The following is a 23712-nucleotide window of genomic DNA, read 5'->3' on the forward strand; positions in this document are numbered from 1 at the left end:
CATCTGCTTCTTGCTGCTGGCCCTGATGGGCGCAGCCAAGCCATCGTGGCTGGAAAAGTGGTTTGGGATGCAGCAAACCCACCCCCAGGGTCCCACGTCTGCTCCCAGCTTCCCTGGGGCCACGTCCCTGTGCCAGTGGGATGGGGAGAGCAACCTCTTCTTGCACAAGGAACCTTGAAGTCTTGTTCCTCCTACCGCCTTGCCCGAGATAAGCCTTCCCTGGAGGGTTGTTTATTAGGAAACTTCCCCCCCCCCCCCCCAATCCCCGAGCCGTCCTTTGCTCTTGAACCCGGAGGAGAAGGAATACCTGAGAAGGAGCAGCTGTACCCACCTGGGGTAAGAAACCCATAAAAGTCGTGCAGCTCCATTGACCAGGAGCTGCTGGGCTCCGCACAGTGCTGGGGACCTGCTGTGACCCCGTGTCCCCCCACCCCGCAGAAGGGGGCTGCTGGCCTCGCCAGGCACGGGGAACAATTCAGCCTGGCTCAGCGGGGTCCCCCAGTGGGTGACGGGGACCGGCCTTGGTGCTGCAGGAAACTGGGGGGGATGTGTGAGCCGGGGGGACTTTGGTCAACCGTGACCGAGGAAGATGGCTATCGGGTGGGCTGACCCTAAAGGGCGGGTAATGGTCAGCTATCAGATGCCTTTAGGGTGACCAAATAGCCGTGTAATGGGCCCCGAGCTGGAGTGGGCCGAGAGCCCCCAGGGTGCAGATTGCAGCCTGGATAAGGCACCCCGGTAGTTCAACTCCCATCCATTATTTAAATGCAAAGGTAAATGCTTCCACCTTTGGAGCTGGAATGGTGCCGTGGGCTGGCTGCCTTCTGGAGGCACCCGGGGCCATTCAGCAGGAGCCCCTGGGCAGGGGCCGCCCCCTGTGGCCATGGAAGGGGAGTTCTCCTCTCCAGTGGGTGCTGCACCACAGGGATGGGGGGCAAGGTAGGGTGCCACTGGGGGTGCAGGATTCGACCCCACGTTCTTCTCTCCGCTCCTTCCTGTGCCAGCACTGGGGAGCAAGAGATGTTGGTGCCGCGCTGCCAGCTCTGAGGACGGGGACAGCCACGCTTGCCGTCTGCACAGCCAGACACCAGGCCTGCGTGGCATTTCTCCTGCTGACAGCTGGCTTCAGACAAGGCGGTGGGACAAGCAGGTGGGGTCTCAGCGCTGATCCGGCAGAAGAAACCTACACACATATAAATACCGACCGCATGCAGCCAGTGCCAGCTTCTGGCCCCATCCGGCCGGTGGCTGACCCTGAGCCCCCGAAACCTGGAGGTGGGATGGAGAGCTGCAGTGCCCAGCACCAACAAATATGACGGCAGCAGCCCCCGCTTGGAGGTTTTTCCCTTTAATGGTTTGGTTTTTGTTTTGTACATTCGTAAAACTGTGAACAATAAATAGTGTGATTGACCTCTGCTTCCCGCCTGTCCCCCAGCTTTCTGCGGAGGCGGGAGAGGCCGTGAGCAATGCAGCAAGGGCTGCGGGCACCGGCTGCCACCCCGGCACCGCTGAGCGGGGTGGGTCCCAGCTTGGGGCAGTGGGATGGAGGGCAGGGGAGGCGACCTGTGTTCAAGCAATACATCAGCTGAAAAGGGGGAAAGGCGGCACCGTCTGGTGGTCTGGGCACTGACCTCCTGCTGAAGTCCACGGCTGATGGTCACAGAGCCCAGCTCCCCCACCAGTGTCTCTTGGGCACTCCCAGGTGCCCAAAATTTGCTGGGAAATAAAACACGATGCTTGGGGCTGGAAGGAGATGGGGCTCCAGGGCAGGCAGAGGGACCCAGAAGTCCTGATGTTTCTCAGAGGAGGTAAGGGCCAAGTGGGCAGGAACGGATATCACAGGAAAACAGAGCTCCAGCTTCTGTGCATCTCCCCAGGCCAGGGGCGAGGGACCTGGCATGGAAAATGCACAGAGAAGCTGGTGTGGGGGAGAGAGCAGGGAGCCCTGAGATGGGATGGGGAGATGCTGGTGCAGGGGAGAGCTGTGGGATGAAGGACATAGGAAGGGGTGGGGTGGCAGGTTGGGCACAGGGTGACAGAGGGGCACAGGGTGGCAGAAGAGGCTGGAGAGAGATGGATAGGCTTTTTGGGAGTGGGTAGTGTGAGCAAGGTGCTTGGTATGGAGAGGGCTGCTGTGCTGGTGATGTTATGGCATTCAAAGATCACAGCGCTGTTCAAACCCAGAAAGAAAGACCCAACTCCACCTCTCCTGGGCTCCAGGATCAAGCATCCTGCACTCAAGCCCTGGGGTTTCTTATGGTCAGGTCTCCTGATCTTCACTAGACTTATGGAGCCAGGGCCATGCTGGGAAGCAGCAGGACATGACCCACCAGGAAGATGTGGAGCTGGCCATAGAAGGGCCATGGTAAGTGAGAAGTAAACCCCACTGACAAGTTGCAAGCTTTGTTTAGAGAGCAATCTGGTGAGGAGAGTCAGTGTTTTCTGTTGCTTGGGTCCATCAAAGCTCTTGGGAGCCCCAGGCTGCATGTGGGGCTTGCCTTCTTCAGCCACCCATGTCCTCCTCATGCCCAGAGAAGATCCAGTGCCTAAAGCTCCCGTGCTGCGCTGCATGGGTCCCCTATTTGTGGCATTGCTTTCTGTCCCCTTTGGCTCTCCTCCTGCCCCCATCTGGGTTCTTCTCATTGTGGTAATGAGCAGCCAGGTCAAGTCAGTGGAGGCCCTGGCTGCTGGCAGGAGAACTCTCCATCTCTTGAACAGTGTGGACGGGAAAAAAGGGCCGAAGAGAGCATGTTATACCCACCGTGCCAGTAAGAAGCGCAGGAAAGCCTGGCCCAGGCATGGGGACTTCCTGGCCAGAGCAGACGCTGCCCAGCATGGTGGTAGGGGACAGGGCGGTTGGCTCCCCACCTGGCTGGGGAGCAGCTGCTTGGGGTCATTCCAGCATGGGACAGGCCAGGTAGCTCCATATCCCAAAGTCCCCTTGCAGCTGTTTTTAGGGTCTTTGTCCCTTGAGCAGTGGGGTTCACGGCAGCATCGCCTCACCCATTTTGCTGTCCCATTTAGCAACATTTTGTGGAATTAGGAGTAGTGGGCAGGAGCTTGTGGGAGTGGTTCCCTGAAGGGGCATGGGTCTTTTGGAGGAACATGCATCGTGTCTGCATGGGGAGAGGCCGAGGGGACAGAGGGAGGGAAGCTCATTTCTGCGGAAAGGCAAGAGAAGGAGCCAGACACTGGAAGAGCTGTGGGCAGGAACGTGTCCCCACAGCCCAGCAGTCCCCACGCATGGCAAGTCCTCGTGGAGCCTCTCAGCAGAGCGCTCAGCACCCAAGTGTGGAGCTGTGGTTTGAGGCAAGGTGTCTCTCACATCTTCGTGTCATCATGGCTGGGAAGATGTTCTTGTGTCTACAGCGTGGAAAGTATTTGTCCTCTCGGTCGGTCCATCTGGGCAACCGATTGCCTGCTGTGACCCTGAAGCCACCAGGAGAGGAAGCAGCCACGGCTTTGCTCTGTACAAGGGTGACAACCAGAATCTGTTTGAGCACAACCACATCTGGACTCAGGCTTGGCCTTGCAGACACCCATTCGTGGTCCTGCCCCTGTCTGCAAGTCCGGGAGCTGGGCTGCACAAGTCCCTGAGTGTCTCTGATGAGAAGGGTAGACAAGCCTCTTGCTGAAAGCCAGGTGCTTTTAGCAGCTTTCTTTTCTTGCCTGCTAGTGACTTCCCGTTCAAAGCGAGCTCCAGGACTGGGGAGCCGAGGCTGTTGAGCATGCAGAGCCCAGGAGGACAGTGGGGAGAGGGGCACAAGGCTGTTTTCTTAGGCCTTGTGGGGTCGGGCAGTGGTGAAGCTTTCAGCTGTGGGGAAGAGGGGGAGCGGAGAGGAGGGACAGTAGGAAGGTCAAGCATGAGGTGGCTAGTGAGATCCAGGAGCTTTCAAGCAAGGTGGACTTAGGGGTCGGCATGCAGAGGGCTGTGGACGCACACGGCATCTGTCTCGTTGGGAAGGCCGCAGGACACGGAGCGCTGCATGGCCCGGCAGCCCAGGGGCCCGTCCTCGGTGGTGACCGGGAGCTGAGGGCCCTGGGTGGCACTGGATCTGCCGTCAGAGCAGAGCAGGACGCTGGAGTCTGCCTCGCACTTGGTGGTACGGCTGTAGTAGGGCTCCATGACGTGCCGGAGCTCCAGCGGCACGGTGAGCGGCAGGACCTCGGCCTTGATCACTGCACCCAGGTGGTCCTCGGAGGAGGACGCCCGGAGGCTCTCGGAGCGGCTCATCTTGATCAGCAAGTCGATGGTTTTGTTCTCGGCCTCGAGGAGGCAGCTCGGCAGCCCTTCCTCATCTCCAGCATCACCCGTGGCCGTGCATTTGTTGAGCGTCCCCTGGTCTTTGCCATGGAGCTTCTCACTGGCCAGGCCCATATTGCACGGCTCCTTCTTGGCCTGCTGGCCCTTCTCCAGGCCTTCGGAGGATCTCTTCACCGAGAGGTCCAGAGGCCCCTCGTGGGTTTTGGTGGCTTTCTCCAGTGCCTGGTGGATGTGGTAGAGCTCCCTTCGGATTTTGACTAGCTGGTCCCTCAGCTCTTTTTGCCCGGGAGTGTCCTCCTTTGCCAGATCAGACAGTTTCTTCTCCACCTCTTGGTACTCCTCTAAGGTTTTGGACAGGTCCCCGATAAGCACGGTCGTAGCCTCAGAGTCTGTCATGGTGGCAGAAGTCTCTTGTGGTCTGCTCTGCTTGCAGAGGCTGTGGTCTGGGCCAGCACCCCCCAAGGGCAGGACTTCAGAGTCATTGCCCCTCTCCGGTTCCTCTGGCCAGCCTGCAAGGACATCCGTGTGCCAGTGATCCAGGACCCTGGGGATGTGGCCGGTGTTGGCCCTTGAACCACTGCAGAGGAGAAACGGATACAGTCACTTGGGAGAGCACTTGGAGGGGATCTCTGCAGCCAGCCTGAGAACAGGCAAGAGGCAGGTGGAGATAGAAAAGCACGGAGAGCTTCTCCAGGGAAGGTTCCTCTGGGTGCCAAAAGCTGTGGTTTTGACGGTGACATTTTTCTTGGCGCCACAGCTGGACTTGCACAATCAGGGGAGGAACTGAAATTTTGTTAAAAGGAGCTGTGCACATTTCTAGCCCCGGGTAAAAGGAAATATTTGGAAGCGTGACCCTCCCTCTGGGCTTTGAAACCAGAAGGCAAATCAAAGGAATGCAAATGTGGATGTTTAAAAATAGTCAACAATTGTTCCAGCAACCGTGGGATACTCGGGGACCCCAGAGGAGATTCCCTGGTGCCTAGGGAGGGCAGGTCCACACTGCACAGACCCCACTTAGCTTCTGGCTCCGTATGAAATGGGGGAAAGCAAGGGGCAGCAAGTGGTGACACAGCCCAGGCGCCTGGACATGCCTGAAGGCTGTTCAGGTCCTGGAGGGCAGAAAGCCCTGCCGTGGGTGGGTGCTGGCTGTCTGGTGGCCGGACCACCAGCCTGGAGTGTGCTGAGCCCTTGGAGACTCACTGCATGGTCTAGAGGCAAGGGGTGGACTGGGGATACAACAGGGTACAAAGATGGTGCTTAGGGCCAGCCGGATGTAAGGAAGAGGCAGAAATCAGACACCTTACCTGCTCTGGTAGCTGAGTTTTCCAGGCATCAGCATTTCAGGTCCTATCAAATCCAGATCACTGGAGGTAAGCTTCCTCTTCAGGTTGTTGCCTGCAGGGCTGCTGGTCTCCAGACAGGTCACTGCCGGCAACTCTGCCTTCCGGACGCCGCTGGGGGCAAAAGTGCCATCCTTCATCCCTACCAGATTTTGGTACGTGTCAGCGGCTGGCTTTTTGCGTAGGTTGTTGAGGCCCAAATCTGGGTTGCTCTCCTTCTCTTGGGACAGCCACTTCTCCTCTTCTTCCTGCCCCAGCATGGCTCCGTGGCTGAGCTCAGAGGCTGCCTCCTCTCTGCCGCCTTTGGGCCAAGGAAAGCTCGTTTTCAGAACCGGTACCTTCAGCAGCCCCGCTTTGGTCGGCTCATTGGGGGGTTTGGCCTGGGGAGGTGTGGGCAGGACGGAGCCCACCAGCTGCTGGGCCTCTGGCTTGCTGGAGGACATTTTGCCTTCAGTGGAGCTGAAGGTGTGCTCAAAGAGCAAGGGATAGTAGAAGCGGGGGAGGAAGGCTGAGCGCTCAGGGCTCTGCAGAGGCTGGAAGTGGGAGGTATGCGGGTGCATCAGCTGGGCCGTGGAGGCCAGGAAGGGCAGCTGAGCCAAGTGTGGGTGAGTTGTCGCGCTGTTGGCCATGGTGGGGCTCAGGTAGGAGAAGAGACTGGGGTTCAGCGGATAGTTAATACCCAGCAGTGAGAGGTTGAGGCCCTGAGGTTCGTGGTAGTCACTGTACGCTGGAGGGGGGTAGCAAGGGATGATGTTGCTGTCAGTACAAGGTGGGGAGACCTCAGGTGTGTTCCTTCTTTGCCCATTTGCCACCAGTTTCCACTGCTCCATGAGGATCCCACTGCTTGCCAGGCATTTCTTTGGCACTTTGCAATGCTTTGGCTTAGCTTCTAGGTCTGGGGAGGCCATTTCCCTGCTTTTCATGACATGGTTCTTGAGGGAGAAGACATCCGTGATGATGAAGTCAGGCTCCACCTCCTTGCAAGGTTTGTCTCGCTTGTTCTTGAAGCCAAAGACCAAAGTGTTCACTTCTGGTTCAGCTGGGTCACCTTGGCAACCCGCCTCTTCGTTTTTCTCCTTCTTCTCCCCCGCATCCATCTGCCTCAAGAGGCCAGCCACATCCTCCTCCTCCTCCTGGAATGGGCCACCTTCTTCACCAGCCCCTTCAGCAGGCAGGATCTCCACCCCTGGCATCTGCTTTTCCTCATGGCCATCCCTGCCAGGGGTCTGCTTGATCCTACCCGACCCTCCCAATGTGGCCGAGGAGTCGCAGGTCTCCGGCTCGTCCCGGCGCCCACGCAGCCGGGTGGCCTCAGTGGCGTGCAGGAGCCGCAGCTCCGGGTGGAGCAGGTTGCCCTTCTTGTAGGGCCAGTCAGACTCGATGAGGAGGGAGAGGGAGTTCTTGCACAGGCTGTACTTCATGTGGTTGTAGAGGTGGGACTTCTCCATGCAGGTGAAGGGGCACTGGAAACACTTGTAGTTGTACGGCTTGCCCCATGGCCTTGGGATGTAGTGGGGCTTTTTTGGCTTCCTTTCCTTGTGCTTGTAGACAGAGGTCATCTTGCAGCCCACATCATCCTTGGACATGGTAGTGGGTACCTGGAGACGGCTCCTGGTGAGAATGGAGGGCCTCGGCACCTGAATCTCCCTGCACCTCCCCAGGGACTGCTGCGTGCCCTGGAAGGAGACAATGCGGGAGCTGGTGAGCTGTGCAGCCTTGCCAAGCCCTGCTCGTACACAGACGTTGTCAGAGAGGATGGTCAGACAGACAGACCTGCTGGGGACAGGCAGATGGACTGACTTTAACCTGACATTGCTGCTGGATATGGGCAGCACCATCTCCAGATTGCCGCAGGCACCTGGGGCCATTCAGGGAAACAAGCTGGGACATTGGGGACAGTGTGGTCTGAGCCCGTGCGGGAAGAGAGGCCCAAGGCAGGGCCGCCAGGACCAGAGCGGCCAGGGCAGGTTCAGGCGGCCGCTCCAAGCTGCCATGGGCACTTGTCCCCACTGGACCGGTGTGCACCCAGCCCAGCCCAGCCATAGCCTGGCTGCAGCACCCGAGGGCTGATTCAAGGTTGCAGAGTCCCAGGTATCCTTAGCGTCCACAGGCACCCTCTGCTCATGGCCCCTCCTCATGCCCCGTGCCAGTGGTAGCCCTGGGGACAGTGCCACCAGCCCCGCACTCAGGTGGTGAGCTGGGCTGGAGGATGCTCTCATGTGCTGGGGGCTCCTCCACGTTCTGCTCACCACCAGGACCAAGTGGCATCACCACCCGCCTCTTCTGCGGAGCACAGCATGAGCATTTGTAGGCCAGGACAGGGAGGACCTGCGGAGGACCCTTTCCACTCTCTTACTGAGATCTGTCATCAGACATCCTGCCTGCAATGGGGACAGGGGACAGGGAACGGGGCCTGGGGACAGCCCTGCGTGCCCACGTGCCAGTTGAACTGGAAGCTGACCCTGCCACTGAGAGCTGCTCTTGCAGAAAATAGGAAAAAAACTTCCCTGTGCCATGAACCCATGTCCCCTACTTTGATTGGAACCTGTTGAAGCGCTGGGGCTCACAGGGGAGCAGCGGGGTACAGAACTGGCCCATCTCAGCAGGATGTGCAGGCAGAGCTCAGGGCCTCCTGCCTGGGGGATCACCTCCACGGGCAATGGCCCCCCAGCACACCCAGAGCGAGCGGCTTGTCCTTGAGACCTCGGCCACCTGCGTGCGTCACGGCTGGGAGCTGTGAGAGCCCTGCGCGGGCGCTGTGGTACCCAGGCGAGCAGAAGGGATGTGGAGGTGGCTATGCAGGATGGGTACCCTCCGTGCAGCCACAGCACCTGGCCGCATCCTGCCCTTTCTCCCCAGCATCACTCCTGGCTCCAGCCACCAAGCTCCGTGCAGCCTCACGGGCCCTGGACTGGGCTGTGCCCTGTCCCCCCTCCCCATTAGAGGGCAAGAAACACGGAGCAGTTGAGTGGGAGCCATGCCTCGTGCCGCACGTTTGCAGGTTAGTTGAACAAACATTTGCTGTTTATACACCAGAGGCAGATTAAATCTTTCCTGGGAGACTGGAACTGCTTGTTCCATTCCTGCACACTTGGTCCTTCTCCTCCAACCCTGCTGCGGGAGCCATTCCCCCTGTATCTGGGGCTGTGGGGACAGCAGGGAGACAGTCCTGTATGGGGACAGGGAGACGTGGCCACCTCCACCTCCCAGCATAGCGGAGAGGAACGGAAAGGGGGGAGCAGAGGAAGAGATGGAGATGGGGTGGGAAAATGCCCCGTATGAGAGCCAGGGGCCAGGGGAGGAAGGCTCGGGTGCAGTGGAGGCATCCCCAGAGCTGGATCAGGCCCTGCGGAGCCGGGAGCCAGGCGTTGTGGCTCCTGGTTGCTGAGCAGTTCCCGCACCAGCAGATCTTCGTGGTCTGCTGAGTCTCGCTCTGCCACAACGCATTATTTCCAGTGGGCTGTCAGCTGCGGCCGTGCGGGGCCGTGCCTGGGGGCAGCGCGCGGCAGGGACTGTGCACCTGTGCCTGGGAATTGCAGCATCCCTGCTCTCCTCCCCAGGATGCAGGGAGGGGGGCACGGTCAGATGGAAGGAGTGGAGGGGCAAGGGGAAAAGAAAGAGATGGAGAGACAAAGGGAGCAAAGAAGGGAGAGATGCTCAGGAAAGAGATGTGCAGTCTCTGGTGCTCCAGCACTTTAAAAATCTCAGACCCAGCCTGAGCTGCAGGGTTATAAGCGATCCATGCAACATTAAGGACAGCTGGACTGGATCGCATCAACAGCCCACCCGGCTCATGTCTCTAATAACAACCGAAACAGATTCCCAGGATGTAGGGCAACCATCTACGGTACTGCTCCAATTTTCCCCAAACCTCAGCCACCGCAGCTCATCCCCACAGCAGACACGGTGCTTCCGTAGCACCCGCTGGTGGCCCTCCCCTCCACGAATCTACAGGGGCTTCTCTTGAAGCCAAGCAAATGTTGAGCGCCCAAAACATCCTGCGGCGGGGAGTTCCCAGCACACCGCACTGCTTCCTGAGCCGGTCCCTCCCACAAGTTCCCTTTGACGCCCTCCAACACTTTGGCTGGAGAAGATGGCGCCCACAGTCCCTGACCACGCTCTGGCCACATGGGGGGAGTCTGTGGCTCGCCATCACACCCCTGCTTCACCACCTGCTTTCCAGGCTGAAGCTGGACACAGGGCCAGCCGTTGCAGCCCTCTCCCCCTTTTCATAGGCATACCTGAGCAGCCTGTTCAGGGAAGGGAGAGACAAAAAGACTGATGGAGTGATCTGCTTCAAAGACAGGCCTTCTTCACAGCACGTGTCCATCGGAGAAGCCCTGCCACTGTGAACCTGCCCTGATGCCTGTCTTTGCAGACACCTAAGAGCTTTTCTGGCTGGAGCAAGGATCCCACTCTCAAGCTGCTGTCCTCCCTTTGCCCTCGAAGTCCTCCAGTGCAGTGTGTAGGCTGCCAGGGAGCCACACCACCACGGAAATTGGTAGCCATCAGCCTTTCCCATAGGACATGGCAAGGAAGAAGGGCCATGGGAGAAGCGCTGAGGTTCCCGTGGTCTTGTGAGCTGGTTCCACCCTGCACGGTTGTCACCCTGTGCCAACTGTGTGCCAGGGACAACTGCAGGGGGAAAGACAGTCCCACACATTGGTGTCCAAACCACTCATGCCCCAGGGGCTGGGCATCACAGCCATCTCTGTGGTCCCTGCAGGGCAATTTGCCAGCAGCATTTTCTGCAGCAGGGAGCTGGCTGCCCAAATGATGGTGCTCGGCAGGACGGTGCAGCAGGGGGAGGACGGCTTTTCTATGGGATGTGCCACTTACCCTGATCCAGCCCCACAAACTGTCCCTTTCCTGCCATTACCCAGAACCCCCCCAACCTGGTGCTTCCTGGGGGATTTTATCCCATTTTCAGCAGTGCCGAGCCTGGAGCAGGCAGAGAGGCTTTGCAGGGAGCGGGTGGCAGCGGGGAGCCGCCGATCAATGCAAACCACTTTCCCTACACTGCATGCTTTTGCTGCAGGGGCTACTTGGCTATTAGCGGATATCGGGTCCTTTTTTTGTTTTCATAGCCCGGGGTTGTGTGATTTGAGCTTTTAAGCGTTTATCAGAGGCTGGGGTGAGGGCAATTGGCCATGGCAAAGCAGCAGGCACTTGGAAGAGGGGGAAAGCCTGGCTTGTGGGGCCCAGGATCTCCCAACCTCTCTGAACCTCACCCCATGTGGGGGCTGAGTGCTGAACTGCTCTTGTGTGCCATAAAACAACTGCATGGGGCCATCCTTTGGGGCCCCTGTGTCAACAGATTTGAGACAATGCCCACCTGGATATTTGCCTTACTCCTGCTTGGTCTCCACTGACAGCGCTCATCTCTAAATAAATTTTGCACCTTTATGCAGCCCAAACTGCTTTACAGGCAAAATGTCCAAACCCAATTGCCTAAAAATCTGGTCGCATTTGGATTCCCAACCTTTAGATTTCCAGCATTTTGGGGGATCCGGAGTTTCTGCTTTGGAAAGCTCATGTCTACAGAGAGCTTTTGGTGAGGGCCGCCTGCAGCCCCAAAGCCAGTCTGACCCCAAACACCAGCCCAGACATGAGGCGGCTCCGTCTCAGTGAGCACTGCTGCCTTCTGGAGCGAGGCTGTCTGGGGTCACCCACCCAGCCTCGGCGAGTCCTCCACGCCCCATGATGAACCTGCTCCCTGCTGTGTGCCTGAGCCTCAGCACCTTTGTGCACACAAGTCTTCCCTACTTGTGGGTCAAAATTTTCTCCTCCCTTTTGTGCTCTTGTTCAAGAAGCGTTTCTATGTCTCTCACCTCTCCTGAGCTCTCTGCCTCCAGCCTCCATCCCCAAAAAGCAGCCGTCTCTCCCTGAGCCTCAGCTAGCCTGAAGACCCCCTGAGGCAACCCCGGCATCCTACGGAAAGCAGCGTGGTGGTGAGCGTTCAACCAAGCGACAGGGGGTTGGAGCCTTGTCTGCTGCCCTCCGCCCATGACACACAGCTCACAGGCTCCTGGAGAGATGAGATGAGGCCGCGAGAGCCTCCAGGCTGCTCCCCATGGACGCGAGCGTTCTCCACCGCAAAAGGCTTTCCTCCCGCAGCCCTTCCTGCCGCAGCCCCCCAGGGCAGGAGGCAGGTCCTGGTGAGGAGATGTAAGTCTGTCTCTCCACATTACATCAGCCACCCGCACGAGCTCGTGTCTGGGCCGCACCGCAGGGTTTCCCTGCTTCTTCCTCCACCTCTACTGCTACCTGCTCTTGGAGCCCCAGGAGAGCACAGGCGCCCCGCCATGGATTTAGTGGCTCAATTGCACACAGAGCTCCAGATGTGAAGACAACATCAGTCTCCAGATGAAAATGTGTGGCTGGGTAGAGGGGAAAGTGGCTGTGTGCAAGCCATTAGGGTCAGCAGCACGGCTGGCACCCAAAGGCATGCAGAGAAGATGGTGCCCCTGGCTGGCATGGTGGACAACCATGTGGAGAGGGCTGGGGGTGGGTTGAGATGCCCATGCATCTGGAGAGGAAGGCACTGGCCAGCTCTCCTGCATGGTGAAGTCTGTGTCATGCCTGTGATGTGCAGGGCTCCTGGAGGTCAAAACGGCCCCACAGAGTTACCCTGCTTGTTCCCAAGGGGCTGGAAGACTGCTTGATAGAGCCACCTTCGTGCTTGATGTGATACATGGAAGGTTTCCATAACTTCTTTCAGTTTCTGTGACCTCTAAGGTTTCTTTCTCTGCTTACAGGTTTCTTTTTCTCTCGCTGGCCTGATATGAGGTCTGACAGCCCCATGTTGGTGTCCCACAGCCTGGGACCACACGCCCTGGGGATGTCCTCGCAGCCTTCCACCTGGCCCACCTCTGGAGCTGGTGGTCCATCTCTAGCCCCTTCGTGAGCACGGGTCCCCAGGCTGGGGACACAATGCACCCCACCACCTCCCCTGCAAAGCAGTGAGATCTGTCCTATAATGGGGTGTAGTGCATCACCCCTGGACCCTTCAGAAGGCCCCACAACCTTCTGAAACTTCTGTGATCAAGTTCCTGAGCACCAGTACTAAGGAGCTTTCTCCTCCTTTTCACTTTCCACTTACCCTTACTCATTTCACACTCTTTAAATGCTCTTGGAATGGGAGGGATGAGAAGCGAAGGAGATCTCCTTCCTTTGCTTTTGCTGGGCTGGCAGAGGCCAGCTCTCGCAGTGTCACCTAAGGCACCCCGGAGGTGTCCCCTTCTCGATACAACCCTTCTCACACCCTGTGCTTCAGCCAGCTCTCCTCCACACAGAACCTGCTGTGCTTATATGATCTGCTCATGCATCCTGCTCCACCGAATCAGTCCCCATTTAACAACCAGAAAATTCACCATATTCCAGCTCAAATCCATGCAATTTCCTTTGAGAACTGGGGCATGAAACCTTCACCCCTCCGCTCCTAGCCCACCTTCTGCCTTGCAGCCCAACTTTCTTCTGCTCCTGCACGTGTCCATTGCTGCACCCTCACCTCCTTTCCCTCTGCTCCAGGAGAGGCTCTCCACGCATGGACACCAAAAGCACTGCCCTCAGCTTTCCCCATCCCTGCCTTTCTGTCCCCATTCGGTGCTTCCTGCTCCCTTCAGGATCTTTCCCACCCTCTGGGAAAAAAAAAAATAAAAAAATTAAATAAAAATAAAAATAAAAAACTTGGTTCAGCTCTGGCAGACAGAGTGACAGAGTTCTGGCTCTGCTCGTGTCATGGACCTGGCTCCACGGCTGCCTCGTGCCCAGATGTGCTCCTTGCCTGCAAAGCTGCTTTGCAGCCAGCCGGCCCCTGACGTGTCCTGCGGTACGGGGTTGCTCCCTCTGCTTCCCTCTGCTGAGCTCTGGCACTCTGAGCACAACCCTCTGAGTCCGGCCCGTGGTTTGCCCACCTTGCAGTTCACTCATCCATATGCATCTGGCTGTGACAATACTTCTGGAGACCACAGCGAAGACCCTGCTAAAATCCCATAAACATCGCATCTCTCCCCTATCCAGACAGCCCCTTTTTCTCCTCGCAGCAGGTAAATTCACCCTGGCTGTGCCCGGGCACCCTCTCGGCATTCAGGAGGCTGGCAATATTCAAGGTAAAAGCTGGTAGGGGTGTGGGAGATGATGCTCCGGGTCTGCAGCACACAGCACAGACTGCAGCACCAGTGCTGCCTCAAGGGCAGGGTCCGGTGCAGTTTGGAGACCACGTCCCACAGAATCCAGCCCAATCTGCTCCAGCTGCTGAATAAATAACGGAATGGCAAGTGGTGCACTGCTGTCTGAAGGGGCTGCGGGAGCAGCGAGGGAAGGTGTGGACCGGGAGGGACGGTGCGACCGACTCCGTCGGAGGTGCAGGAGATGAACCAGCCAGGAGCATGGGATCACCCTGACTCCGGGCCAGCAAACGGGGGACACCCCAAAGAATTTTCTACAGAATTAAAACGAGTCTTTTTCCCGGGGGATAACATGCCGAAAGTGCTGGCTGTCAGCAGAGAGCACAAGGGGACACGGCCCTGCGTTGCCGGCGGGGAATACCTGCGCAGGAGAGGTGGCAGCGCTCCTCGCAGCCGCTTTGCGAACAGATCTCCCCCAAAACGCACATTTAGTCTCAGGCAGGAACATTTGCAACGCTGCAGGCCATTCGCTCACCTGGAGGCAGCAGCAGCCGCTCTGTTCCTCGACGAGGACGTTGGGTTTGTATCAGCGCGGATGAAGGCGGCTCCCTGGGTGCTGCTCCCCCGGGGCCGCCCCGCTGCCAGCTCCCAGCCCGGACCCCGCGCCCTCGGCATCGCTGGGGCCGAGAGGTGACCCTGCCTCTAACAGCGACCCAGCCGGGTCTGTATGGCCAAGTAATGACCGGGAAGACTAACGGCCTGAGGCAGAGCCACTGGGGCTGTATGCTGGGTGTTATTAACTGGTGTAAAGCTCGGAAGGCAGCTTTTTAACCTCTTCTGTGCCGTGGGACCATGGGAATCGGCTGCAAAGCTGCATTTTTTTGTGTCCCAGGCAGCCCAGCACCGCATGTCGGCTCCGGAGGGGCCATTTTGTGCCTCCCTCCTCCAAACCAGGGTTGCACCAAAGCATTGCTGGGCTTTGAAACACCAGAAAGGGTGAGAAGACCCAGGGGCAGTGCCCCAAGCCTGCCCTGTGTCGGTCCTGGGGTTTGCCACTGCTGATACACATTTGGGACCTACCCACCTCATTTCCTTACCACCTTTTTTTTTTTAAGAGCCTGAGAATGCTCTGTGCTGTGAAATGCTCTTCATTACATGACCCATTGATTTAATTGTCAAAATTATTGCGAACATTCATTCTCTGGTATGAATTCTCTGGTATATCTCTATTCGGCACCATTAAACATCACAGTAACTAACCTTCAAAATTCAGCAGCTCAGCTTAGTTTTTGCTCCCATTAGGAAGAATTTAGAGGGAAAAACATGGGTAATATGGATAATACTGTCTTACTTCTAAATCTCATATTTTCCCTCCATTTGTGTTTGTCTTTCGCGATTACAAACATTTATCACATTTCCAAGCCTAAAAAACAACAACAACAAAAAAAACACAAAACATTGCTCTTGATTTTTCTATGATCACAGGGAGGAAAATGCAGTCCTTGGGAAAGAGCACGCAAAATGAATCCGTGCCCTGTGCATGCCCAGCCTGATCACCGACACACTGCTTCGCTTCCCAGTCGGGAGCAACGTCAGCCCTCCGCAGCAAGCCACACGGCAGCGGGGAAACCGTCCAAAATCCGCCACAAACTTTCTATTGTAAAAGACTCGCGTGAGCAAATCCCCGGCAAAGGCAATTGGACATGTCATTAGGAGAGCAATCCAAGCAGAAAGGCCCCATATGACCTCCCGGTGCCGAGCGCCTTTAATAAGATGGAGCAGCGACACTTTGCAAAAATTTCGGTGACTGGATCAAAGAGCATCACTTTGAAATAATTTAAGCCCTGTGCCGAGCAGTGTCTTTCCCCGCTGTGCCCCCGTTCCTACAGTTAGCTCAGCCCTTTCCCAGTGCCCACACATTCCTCTGGCACCTGAGCCCCAGCTCACGCTGCTGGGCTCCCCGTTTTCATTGGGCATATTTCTGGGGGCAATGCAAACCAGTGGGGTATGGCAGCCTTCACCTCGGGAAAGCTTCCCCCTCCGGGTCCTCGGTGGGGTGCTGTCCGTGGGGTCACCCCTGCCCCTCGGCCCCCTCGCCCACCTGCCCAACCCCTTCCCGCCCCGACGGGCACCGAATCGGCAGGACTTACAGCTCAGCCCGCTCCCCGCCTGCGCTGAGCGTCCGGCTGGGCCCCTGCTCTGCTCTGGGACGGAGAGGAGCGGGGCAGGTGCCTTTGGATGCTGCTCCCGAGCATTTACAGGGCTGTTTGCAGACAACATCAAACTCGGGAACAGAAGCGCGAACCCAGGAGTCATTCCCCCCTCCCTCACTGTCCCTCCCCACCCTCTTGCTCGGTCTCATTTGTACCGATTTGCCCCGCAGGCTTCTTTCTGATTTGCCATGGCCCTGGCAGAGCTGCGGCCAGGGAGGGGGAGCGGCCGGGGGCTGGCGTGGGGGTGCGTGCCGGAGCTGGGGAGGGCGGTGGGGAGAGGGACAGGCCAACAGGAGCCCGGCTTGCCAAAAGCAGTTCAGACCTAGAAACAGCTTTAATGCGCGCAGACGGAGCAGGCTGGGAGCAAAACCAGCTGGGCTGGAGGAGAACGTGCTCGGCAGGCAGCGCGGCACGCCGGTTTGGGGCCGGGTGCGTGAGCAGCTCGGGGCCGGCTCCTTGCACCAGCCCTCGCCCCCATGGGGTGGCGTGGGCAGCCCCGGGTGCAAAAAATCCCCTCCCGGCGTCACCTTCGCCCATCGACACACGATGGGCAGGGTGCCAGGCTGGCTCTCTGCGGCATTAATCATTTACCTGCTGCAGCCAGCCGCCCATGCCCTGATGCCTCGTGCACCGTACCTCCAGCGGTGCGAGATGTCCCCTTTGCGCAGCGCATTGGGGTCCCTTGTACTGGGACAGCCCTGCCATCATCCCCACCCCTAGAGCTTGTGCCCTGGGATCCCTGTGCGTAGTTTAATGCAATTTCTGAAAATCCGACCCTCCCCAAACTGCCCAAGGCTCTGGCCTGGCTTGTCTCTTTGGGGCCGAGCGAGGGGACCCTGCATACCCTCTCGCTGCTGACCCACAGGCTCTCCATCACCGGGCTGTGTCCTTGGCTCAGTATTATACAGCTCAGCAGAGCTCTGGTGCCAGTGCCCAAGTACCGGGTCTGGCACCGCGCACGGCGGGCACAGCAGAGCGGGGACCTGCAGCTGCCCCCTCAGCTCCCCACTCCCTGCCTTCGCTCTTGTCCCCGAGCCGTGGCGGGGACGCAGCCCTTCCCAGGCGCGTTGCAGGCAGCCGGCCCCAATCTGCCACGGCACAGGGCCACCTGTGCTGGCTGCCCATGCCATCTGCGCGCGGGAAGGTCGGGGACAGCCGGCTGCCACCCCCCACCCCGGGCCAGTGAGCAGAGGGACAGCCTGGGGTGGGTCTGGGGCACGGCTGCCTCCCCGCACCCCAGGGTGCCGGCACCTGGTGAGGGGAACAGCGGCAGCCCCCATGTGGGCTTCTCCCTGGGTCTGCAACCATGGAAGTGGTTTGATGGGGTCTTAGCCCCTTGGGGGGTGCCTGGGTGCCAGCCAGCAGAGGGGACGGGGACGGCTGCAGTCTGCCGTCCTGCCTGTCCCAGCTCAGCATCCCGAGAGCTCCTGGCCGAGCCGGGCACTGGTGAGTTAATTCCCAGCCCCACGGCACAGCGGCAGTGGCTGCCCGCTGCTGGCCGGCACGCTGGCCTTTGATGAGATGATAACAGAGCCCGCCCGGTGCCTTGCTACAGGTCGCCGGAAACTTTTCTTCGTCACCAGCTGCTGGAAAGGTCAAGGTGTCCTCCTCCCCGTGCTAATCCTGGCCCCTGCCCTTTCGCTGCCGTATGCCGGACCCGACCGAGCCGTCTCATTGCAGCCGCATCCCCGGCGTGCGTTGGGAGGGCTGGGGAATGCCTGCTCAGGGCTGGGAGCAATGCGGGTGATGTGGCTGGGGTTCCCTTTTCTGGTCCCACGGGGTCTGAGCCCATGGGGTGCCCGGTGCTGGGGACACAAAGAGGAGCACAGGTCGGGGGGGGTCCCTGGGAGCCCTGCACCAGCCCTCGCCCAAGGACCTGTCCTTCAGCACAGGTGCGTGGCAGCCTCCCCACAGCGGCCAGGCCGGCGCCAGTGCCAGCAGAGAGAGTCAGGGTGTGCTGGCGATGGTGCACAAACCATCCCACATCTTCCTGGTGCCACCCAAAACCAGGGAGCAGAAAGGGACCTCTCCCCTCCCCATGGACAACAGGGCAGGAAAAGGGGATTCTCCCTGAAAATTGCTCTTTGCCCAAATGCAGCAATTTTTTTTTTTTTTTCCCCTAATTCTGGAAAATGCCCAAACCTTCATCTCCAGTCTCTCCTGGGGGATGCTCGTGCAGCTGCAGGGAGCAGTCGGTGTGTCGGTGACGCTGCCGGCTGGGCAGGGACCCGCAGGTTTGCTGCTGCCCCGGGAGCTGTCGGGGCCCAGCTCGGCACATGCAGCCCTGCCTCAGCTCCAACGGGGCCCCAGAGGCGCTCGGGGCCGCAGCTCGGGGTGGCTCTGCCCCATCCCAGCCGGCTCAGCCTGGCATGGGGCAGCGGGGCCGTGGGGCCGGCAGGAGGTGCCCAGGAGGAGCCCAGCCCCAGCCTTCCCTTCCCTGCCTTGCCCCGACTGCATGGCGCTGTGAGGCCTGGGCTCGCTGTACAAAGCCCAGCCTTCCACAGCTCTGGGCCAACCTGAAGAGGCTGAAGAGAGGCCCTGGGGAGCTTTCTCGTGCCTCTTTGTTCGTGGAGCAAAGATATTCCCAGCCCCGAACCTATATAGATTGGCCCTTAAACTAAAACAACCTCCGGGGACCAAAGAAACAAAAGTGGGTTTTGGTTGTGTTTTGTTTTGTTTTGTGGTGTTTTGTTTCCTGCTTAGACAGCCTTTGCCCAGGAGGGGTTAGCATGAAAAATGCATGTGGGGATTGGGGGAATGGGGGAGCGTGAGGAAGAAGCTATCGATCAAGCAGCTCTGAAAGCCACACAGCTGTGCCAGCCCCGTTGCCGCCGCGGCGCTTCCCGGCCGCCGGCTCGGTGCTGTGCCGGGGCTGGGGACCGGCCTCGTGCCCCGGTGGGCACCCACGGCCCAGAGAGGTGCCGGCACCCAGGGGCAGTCGAGTGCCTCCGCAGCCCCTGCGAGCCCCCAGGCGGGCTCGTTTCGGGTGGCTTCTCTCCTCCTGTCACTTGCAGCTGCCCCCGGGTCAGATCTGCAAGGCTGGGGGGGGGCTTGGTGGGGGACATCCCCTTCGGGCCCCCAGCTGTGCCTGCCTCTCCCCACGGAAAAATCCCCTCCTGCACACGTCAGAAGGGGGCTCAGGCCCTTTCCCCCCCTGCTCAGCAGTGGGATCTGGGGGCTGTTTCCCCAAGCGGTGCCAGCACCGTAAGGAGGACCTAATAAACAGCAAGTGCTTTGCCTCCTGTGCCGACCGAGACCCGTCCGCCAGCCCCGCTGCCTCCACGCTGCTCCGCTGCAGCACGTCAGCGGCTCCTTGCACGTAGCAGGCCCCCAGACCTGCTGCCCCAAGCTGGAGCTGGGTCTGCACCACGGGGTCCCCTCGGTCACAGCATCTGTCCCGTGGGACCGGTGGCAGGGAGCAGCGAGGGGCCGGGATGGGAAAAACCCACTGATGTCCATGCTTCTCCCTCTTGGTGGACAGCGAAGAATCAGCATTACGGGTCTGCGTTTTTAACCCCTCTGAGGGCAAGCGGAGCTTTTGCCAAAGCCTGAATTCTCCTACAGCAGGGCAGGCTTGATATGGGAATTGCTCAGGCAGATTGTCAAAGGGTGTAACAGGGTTCAGGGCCCCAAAAATCTCTGCTGTGGCACCCTGTGCGGCATGTGCTTGTCACCCAAGCTTTGCTTGGCTGACTTTGCAGAGGGAAAGGTGCTGCCGCTGGCAGGGTGCCGTGAAGCCAGCATGGCGGAAGAAAGGGGGGGGGGGGGCAAATCTGAGAGCATCTGCCACCATGAAGGGTTTTAAAAGCTGAAAACACCAGCAGCTCCCCCCTTCCCACAGCTGCACGCAGCTGCTGTCCTCTGCTGTCCCGCAGACAGGGTCCAAGCATGAGCAGGGGGCGAGGGGACTCCCCAGGACTCCCATCTCCCTGGTGATGCTGAGCTATGGAAGGGAATTGGATTTCCACCTTTGGCCAGGAAAAGTTCCCGGTAGCAGGGAGACGCTGGAGAGTTTGGCCCAAATTGATGGCACCGCAGGATGCCCTGCATGGACTGCTGAGGTCCGACGAGCCCCCAGCACCCCGCAGGTGCCGTTTCCTGCAGTGTCTGGGTGTCCCTGTCCAGCAGGGTCCTCTGAATCCCCTCTTGAAAGTGCAGTTTTAATCAAGATCTTATTTCTGATTCCCCAACAAAGAACGAGAAATGACGTCCCTGCCTGGGCAGGCACAGGGCTGCGCAGCACAGGCTGGCATCGCGCAGTGCGGGCAGGCAGGTGAAGTGGGCAGATGGGGAAACTGAGGCATGAGCACAGGAGCATCCTCTCGGGTTCAACCTAGCCTCCTCTCCCTTTTTCCACTCAAAGAAATTTTAGCACATATAAGCAGAAATCCACAAACATATTCGATTTAACCTTTTTGCCCCTCTTTAACCAGTTCACAATGACAGCCGCCTGCCCTGGGACCGCAGCAGCTTGCTCAAGTTCCTGGAAGTTCACCGAGGTTTCGCAGCCCTGAATGCAGCCTGGGCTCCTCAGCCCCCACCCCGCGGTCAGACACAGCCGAAACCCCAATGAACGGCAGAAAAAAAAAAAAAAAAAAGGCAACAAGAACTCTGCACGAGCATCGAGACTGTGTAGCTGTTGCTAGGAATATCTGCCATTCAGCAGGGCACAAACTATCCCAGGCACGAAGTCTGTTCCCCCCGTGTGAGAACAGATACACGGCACAAGGAAAGCCCCAGCAGGTGCTCTGTAAGGACCCCCCCCCACGCCCAGACAGACAGATAGACACTGTGTGCTTTGTTTGCTTCGCCTTTTAACCGTGTTATCTCCAGCCCACATCCCCCATTCAGCCCCAGCTGGGAACAGTTTCCTTTGCAAAGGAAATTCCAGCGCAGGAAGGTGAAGGCATCCAGGCAGACACTGAAGGATTCAGGGTTAGGAAAAAAAAATAAAAAAGGAAAAAAAATAAAGTGCTTTTTAAAGTTGTTTGCACTTGTTCTGCTCCATTGGAAAAGGCAGGGTGCAGGGAGCCCCGCCGCCTAGAGATGTCCCAGAGCAGCACGGGTGTCCCAGGCACAAGAAATGGGAGCGAGCAGAGCTGGCTCGGGATGCTCCGCAGCTGACGGCATCTGCGCTTGCAGGGCGCGGGGCTGAGGCTGGGCTCTGCCGCACACCCGGTCCTCACCTCCTCGGCTGACTCGCACAGGCACCGAAAGGGATTAAACCCCCCCAGAATCACACCCCGAACTGCAGAAGCCAGCCGGCTGTGCTGCTGGCTGGCGCGAGTCCCTCGCACCTTCCCCTTCCCGAGCCGGGCTCCGGGCGAGGAGCCGCGGGGACTCACCTGCACGAGGGCTGCTCTCCCGGCCGCCGCTCCGCTCCGCCTGATGTTCGCTCTGTGGAAGTGGGAAGCGTTTTAGATCGTGCAGTAGGTTATATATTGTCTGCAAGTCTGGCCCTAGGGCGTCCATCCGTTGGTCCTGCTCTGCTCCTGCCCCTATATGGGAGGCAGCATCACATGCTGCACGGCTCCCAGCTATCTGCCTGGCCGAAGGGGAGACGGAGAGGAGAAAGGGGGAAGAAAATTAAAAGGATCTTCATCAGCATGAAAGAGACAGAGAGAATTTCTCAGTGTAAAACCCACCAGCCAGAAATCCCTGCCTGACCCGAACTTTCCCCGTTCTCCGTTTGTGATCGTGGCTCCCAGCGGCCCCCTTTCATGTGCTCTTCAAGGCCTCCAGATGTGAAGGCGAGCTCGCCTTGATCCCGCGCCTGCCTCGCTGCCAGAGCAGGTGAGGGGCCGCACACTCACTTGCAGGCGCTCTGGCTGCAAAATATTTATATTGCCCCTGCGTGCTGCACAGCTGGGGCCACCGGGCTGCACCTGGGGCTTTCCAACCATCCTTCCCCAACCCCAGGTCCTGTGGCTTCAGGGCCACCGAGCTCCTGGGTGGGCCTCCTGGTGCACCGGGAGGAGCCCTGGGACCAAGGCAGCCGCCTCCAGCCGCCCGAGCCGGAGGTGGGGAGCACCTCGGGGACCACTGAGGACAACGGGAGGCAGCTGCACCCACTGCCCTGCCAGGTGGTCCTGGTGGTTTGAGGACGTTTCTCCTCAAGGGAGAAGTGCCCTCCCTTTGTTCCACCCCCAGCCTCCCCCGCAGCCAGGGGCCACACCAGGTTGTGTTGGGAATGGTTTCTCATCGGCACAAAACCCCGTTTCACATCATTCTCCACCAAGTTTCAGCTGGTGGCTTCTCTGCCCTTGAGTCATTTCTCTGTCCATAATTACTGGATCCTGTTTTTCTTATGAATGTGGTATTTCCTTTTTTTTTCTTTTTTTTTTTTTTTTTATCTTGTTACGGCTCAAAACCTAAGCATCTTTCATGAAATATATGGTTTGTTTTGCTCCCTTCTCTTTCACTGTCTCCCCTTTCCCGAAGTAGCCCAGCCTGGACCGGCTGCACTGCCATGCCTCTGCGCACAGGGACCGTGGCCGGTGCCCTGGTGATGTGCTCACAAGGTCTGAGATCCTGCCCACAAACCTGTACCTTCTTCTCACCTGCAATTCCACTTCCTTGAAAAATATGTGGGGAAAAAAAAATAGCTTTGTGCCACTGTGAGAAGAGCACAGACCTTTCTCGGGCCACTTTCTTGTGGCTGCTGCTACTAGCTTTTGACTGGGAAGGTCCCATCTTGGGTCAGACAGCGCTATTAGAGTATTAGGGACACCTTGATGAAATGGTTCAGGTGAATTATTCCATAGGCAAAGTGGGGAGTTCTCATTATGAGGGAAATGCTTTTTTCTTCTTAGTTTCGATGACATTTGGGCCCATTTCAACCTCTTAAGGCTTCCAATGACTCTTTCAGCAATCCTGAACATGCAGTTCTTATGCTGAAGTTCCTTGCTTTATCCTTACTTTTCCTAATATTTTGCCACGGTGGGAGATGTTCTGCCAGCTTTCTCACTAGGTGAACGCTCCTTCTTTCCTCCAGGAGGACCAACAGGAGCCTCCATCCTGTGCTGATGCTGGCTTGGCATGAGCTCCCACTGAGCCCAACGTGTCCTTGCCCAGATAACAGAGCTGCATTCAGCTTTAAAGCTCAAAGCCAACATACCTGCAGTGCAAACCCCCTGTGTCCATAATCCTGCTGCCCATAAAGTGCATTTATACACTGTGACCAGCTGCACTGCCTTCGTGGCTAGCTTGATGAGAGACATGATTGTTGCTGCTGAAAGGCCCAGGACCTGGTGCAAACTCACACGCTTTCTGTCTTCCTCAGCGTGCTCCTACACAACTGTGTCCTTACAGTTGTGTACGTCTTCCACTGCCTGCTGTTTGCTTATAAAGACTTTGGAATGGGATGGTTGTGCAGACCTAGCCAGGCACTGCTGGGATGAGAACTTCACCAAGAGTCACTAAATACAGAGAAATCATCTCTGGTTCAGAAAGTCTCGGGGCTATGTCTGGTTGGATGCTTGAAAGGTGAAGTTTACTCTGCTTTTCTGCTCTTCTCTGTGTTTCTGTTGTTGAACACTACCCAGGGATCATATGAGAAGGGCTTTTGGCATGACCCTGTGCAGTCACTGGGTTCAGTAAGGCTCAGATGCTGAACAAGAGGGAGACGTCTCAGGTCGGTTTCAGTTCCAGAAGAGCCTAGACAATATTCTCCAGTTGCAGTTCAAGCCTTCCGTTTCCTTTTGGGAAACCCAATTCCCTTGACCACAACCTCCCTAAAGTCAGCTGGACAGCGGTCAGCTGTTCAT

At 58.2% G+C, this 23712-nt stretch overlaps 1 protein-coding gene across 2 annotated transcripts; it reads right to left on the minus strand.

The window, feature by feature from the left end:
* Window positions 1–2390: 2390 nt before the first annotated feature.
* PRR35 (proline rich 35) lies at window positions 2391–22578 on the minus strand. Of its 2 annotated transcripts, none has more exons than XM_048065082.2 (3): window positions 21292–22578; window positions 5569–7280; window positions 2391–4841 (listed from the first exon to the last, which is right to left on the minus strand). In XM_048065082.2, the coding sequence occupies exons 2-3, from the start codon at window positions 7188–7190 to the stop codon at window positions 3908–3910; spliced, it is 2556 nt and encodes an 851-aa protein (XP_047921039.2). In that variant the 5' UTR covers window positions 7191–7280; window positions 21292–22578; the 3' UTR covers window positions 2391–3907. The 2 variants fall into 2 exon arrangements, with proteins under 2 accessions (XP_047921039.2, XP_066833654.1); XM_066977553.1 differs by lacking the exon at window positions 21292–22578 and adding an exon at window positions 15884–16054.
* Window positions 22579–23712: the final 1134 nt, after the last annotated feature.

Source organism: Anser cygnoides, chromosome 15 (assembly GCF_040182565.1).
Source record: "Anser cygnoides isolate HZ-2024a breed goose chromosome 15, Taihu_goose_T2T_genome, whole genome shotgun sequence".
In the NCBI taxonomy this organism is placed as follows: domain Eukaryota; kingdom Metazoa; phylum Chordata; class Aves; order Anseriformes; family Anatidae; genus Anser; species Anser cygnoides.

Coding starts and splice junctions, on each gene's coding strand:
- PRR35 (XM_048065082.2), bottom strand. CDS start 7,190: ATGTCCAAGGATGATGTGGGCTGCAAGATGACCTCTGTCTACAAGCAC. Junction 4,842..5,568: donor AAACTCAGCTACCAGAGCAG/GTAAGGTGTCTG, acceptor TCTCCTCTGCAG/TGGTTCAAGGGCCAACACCG.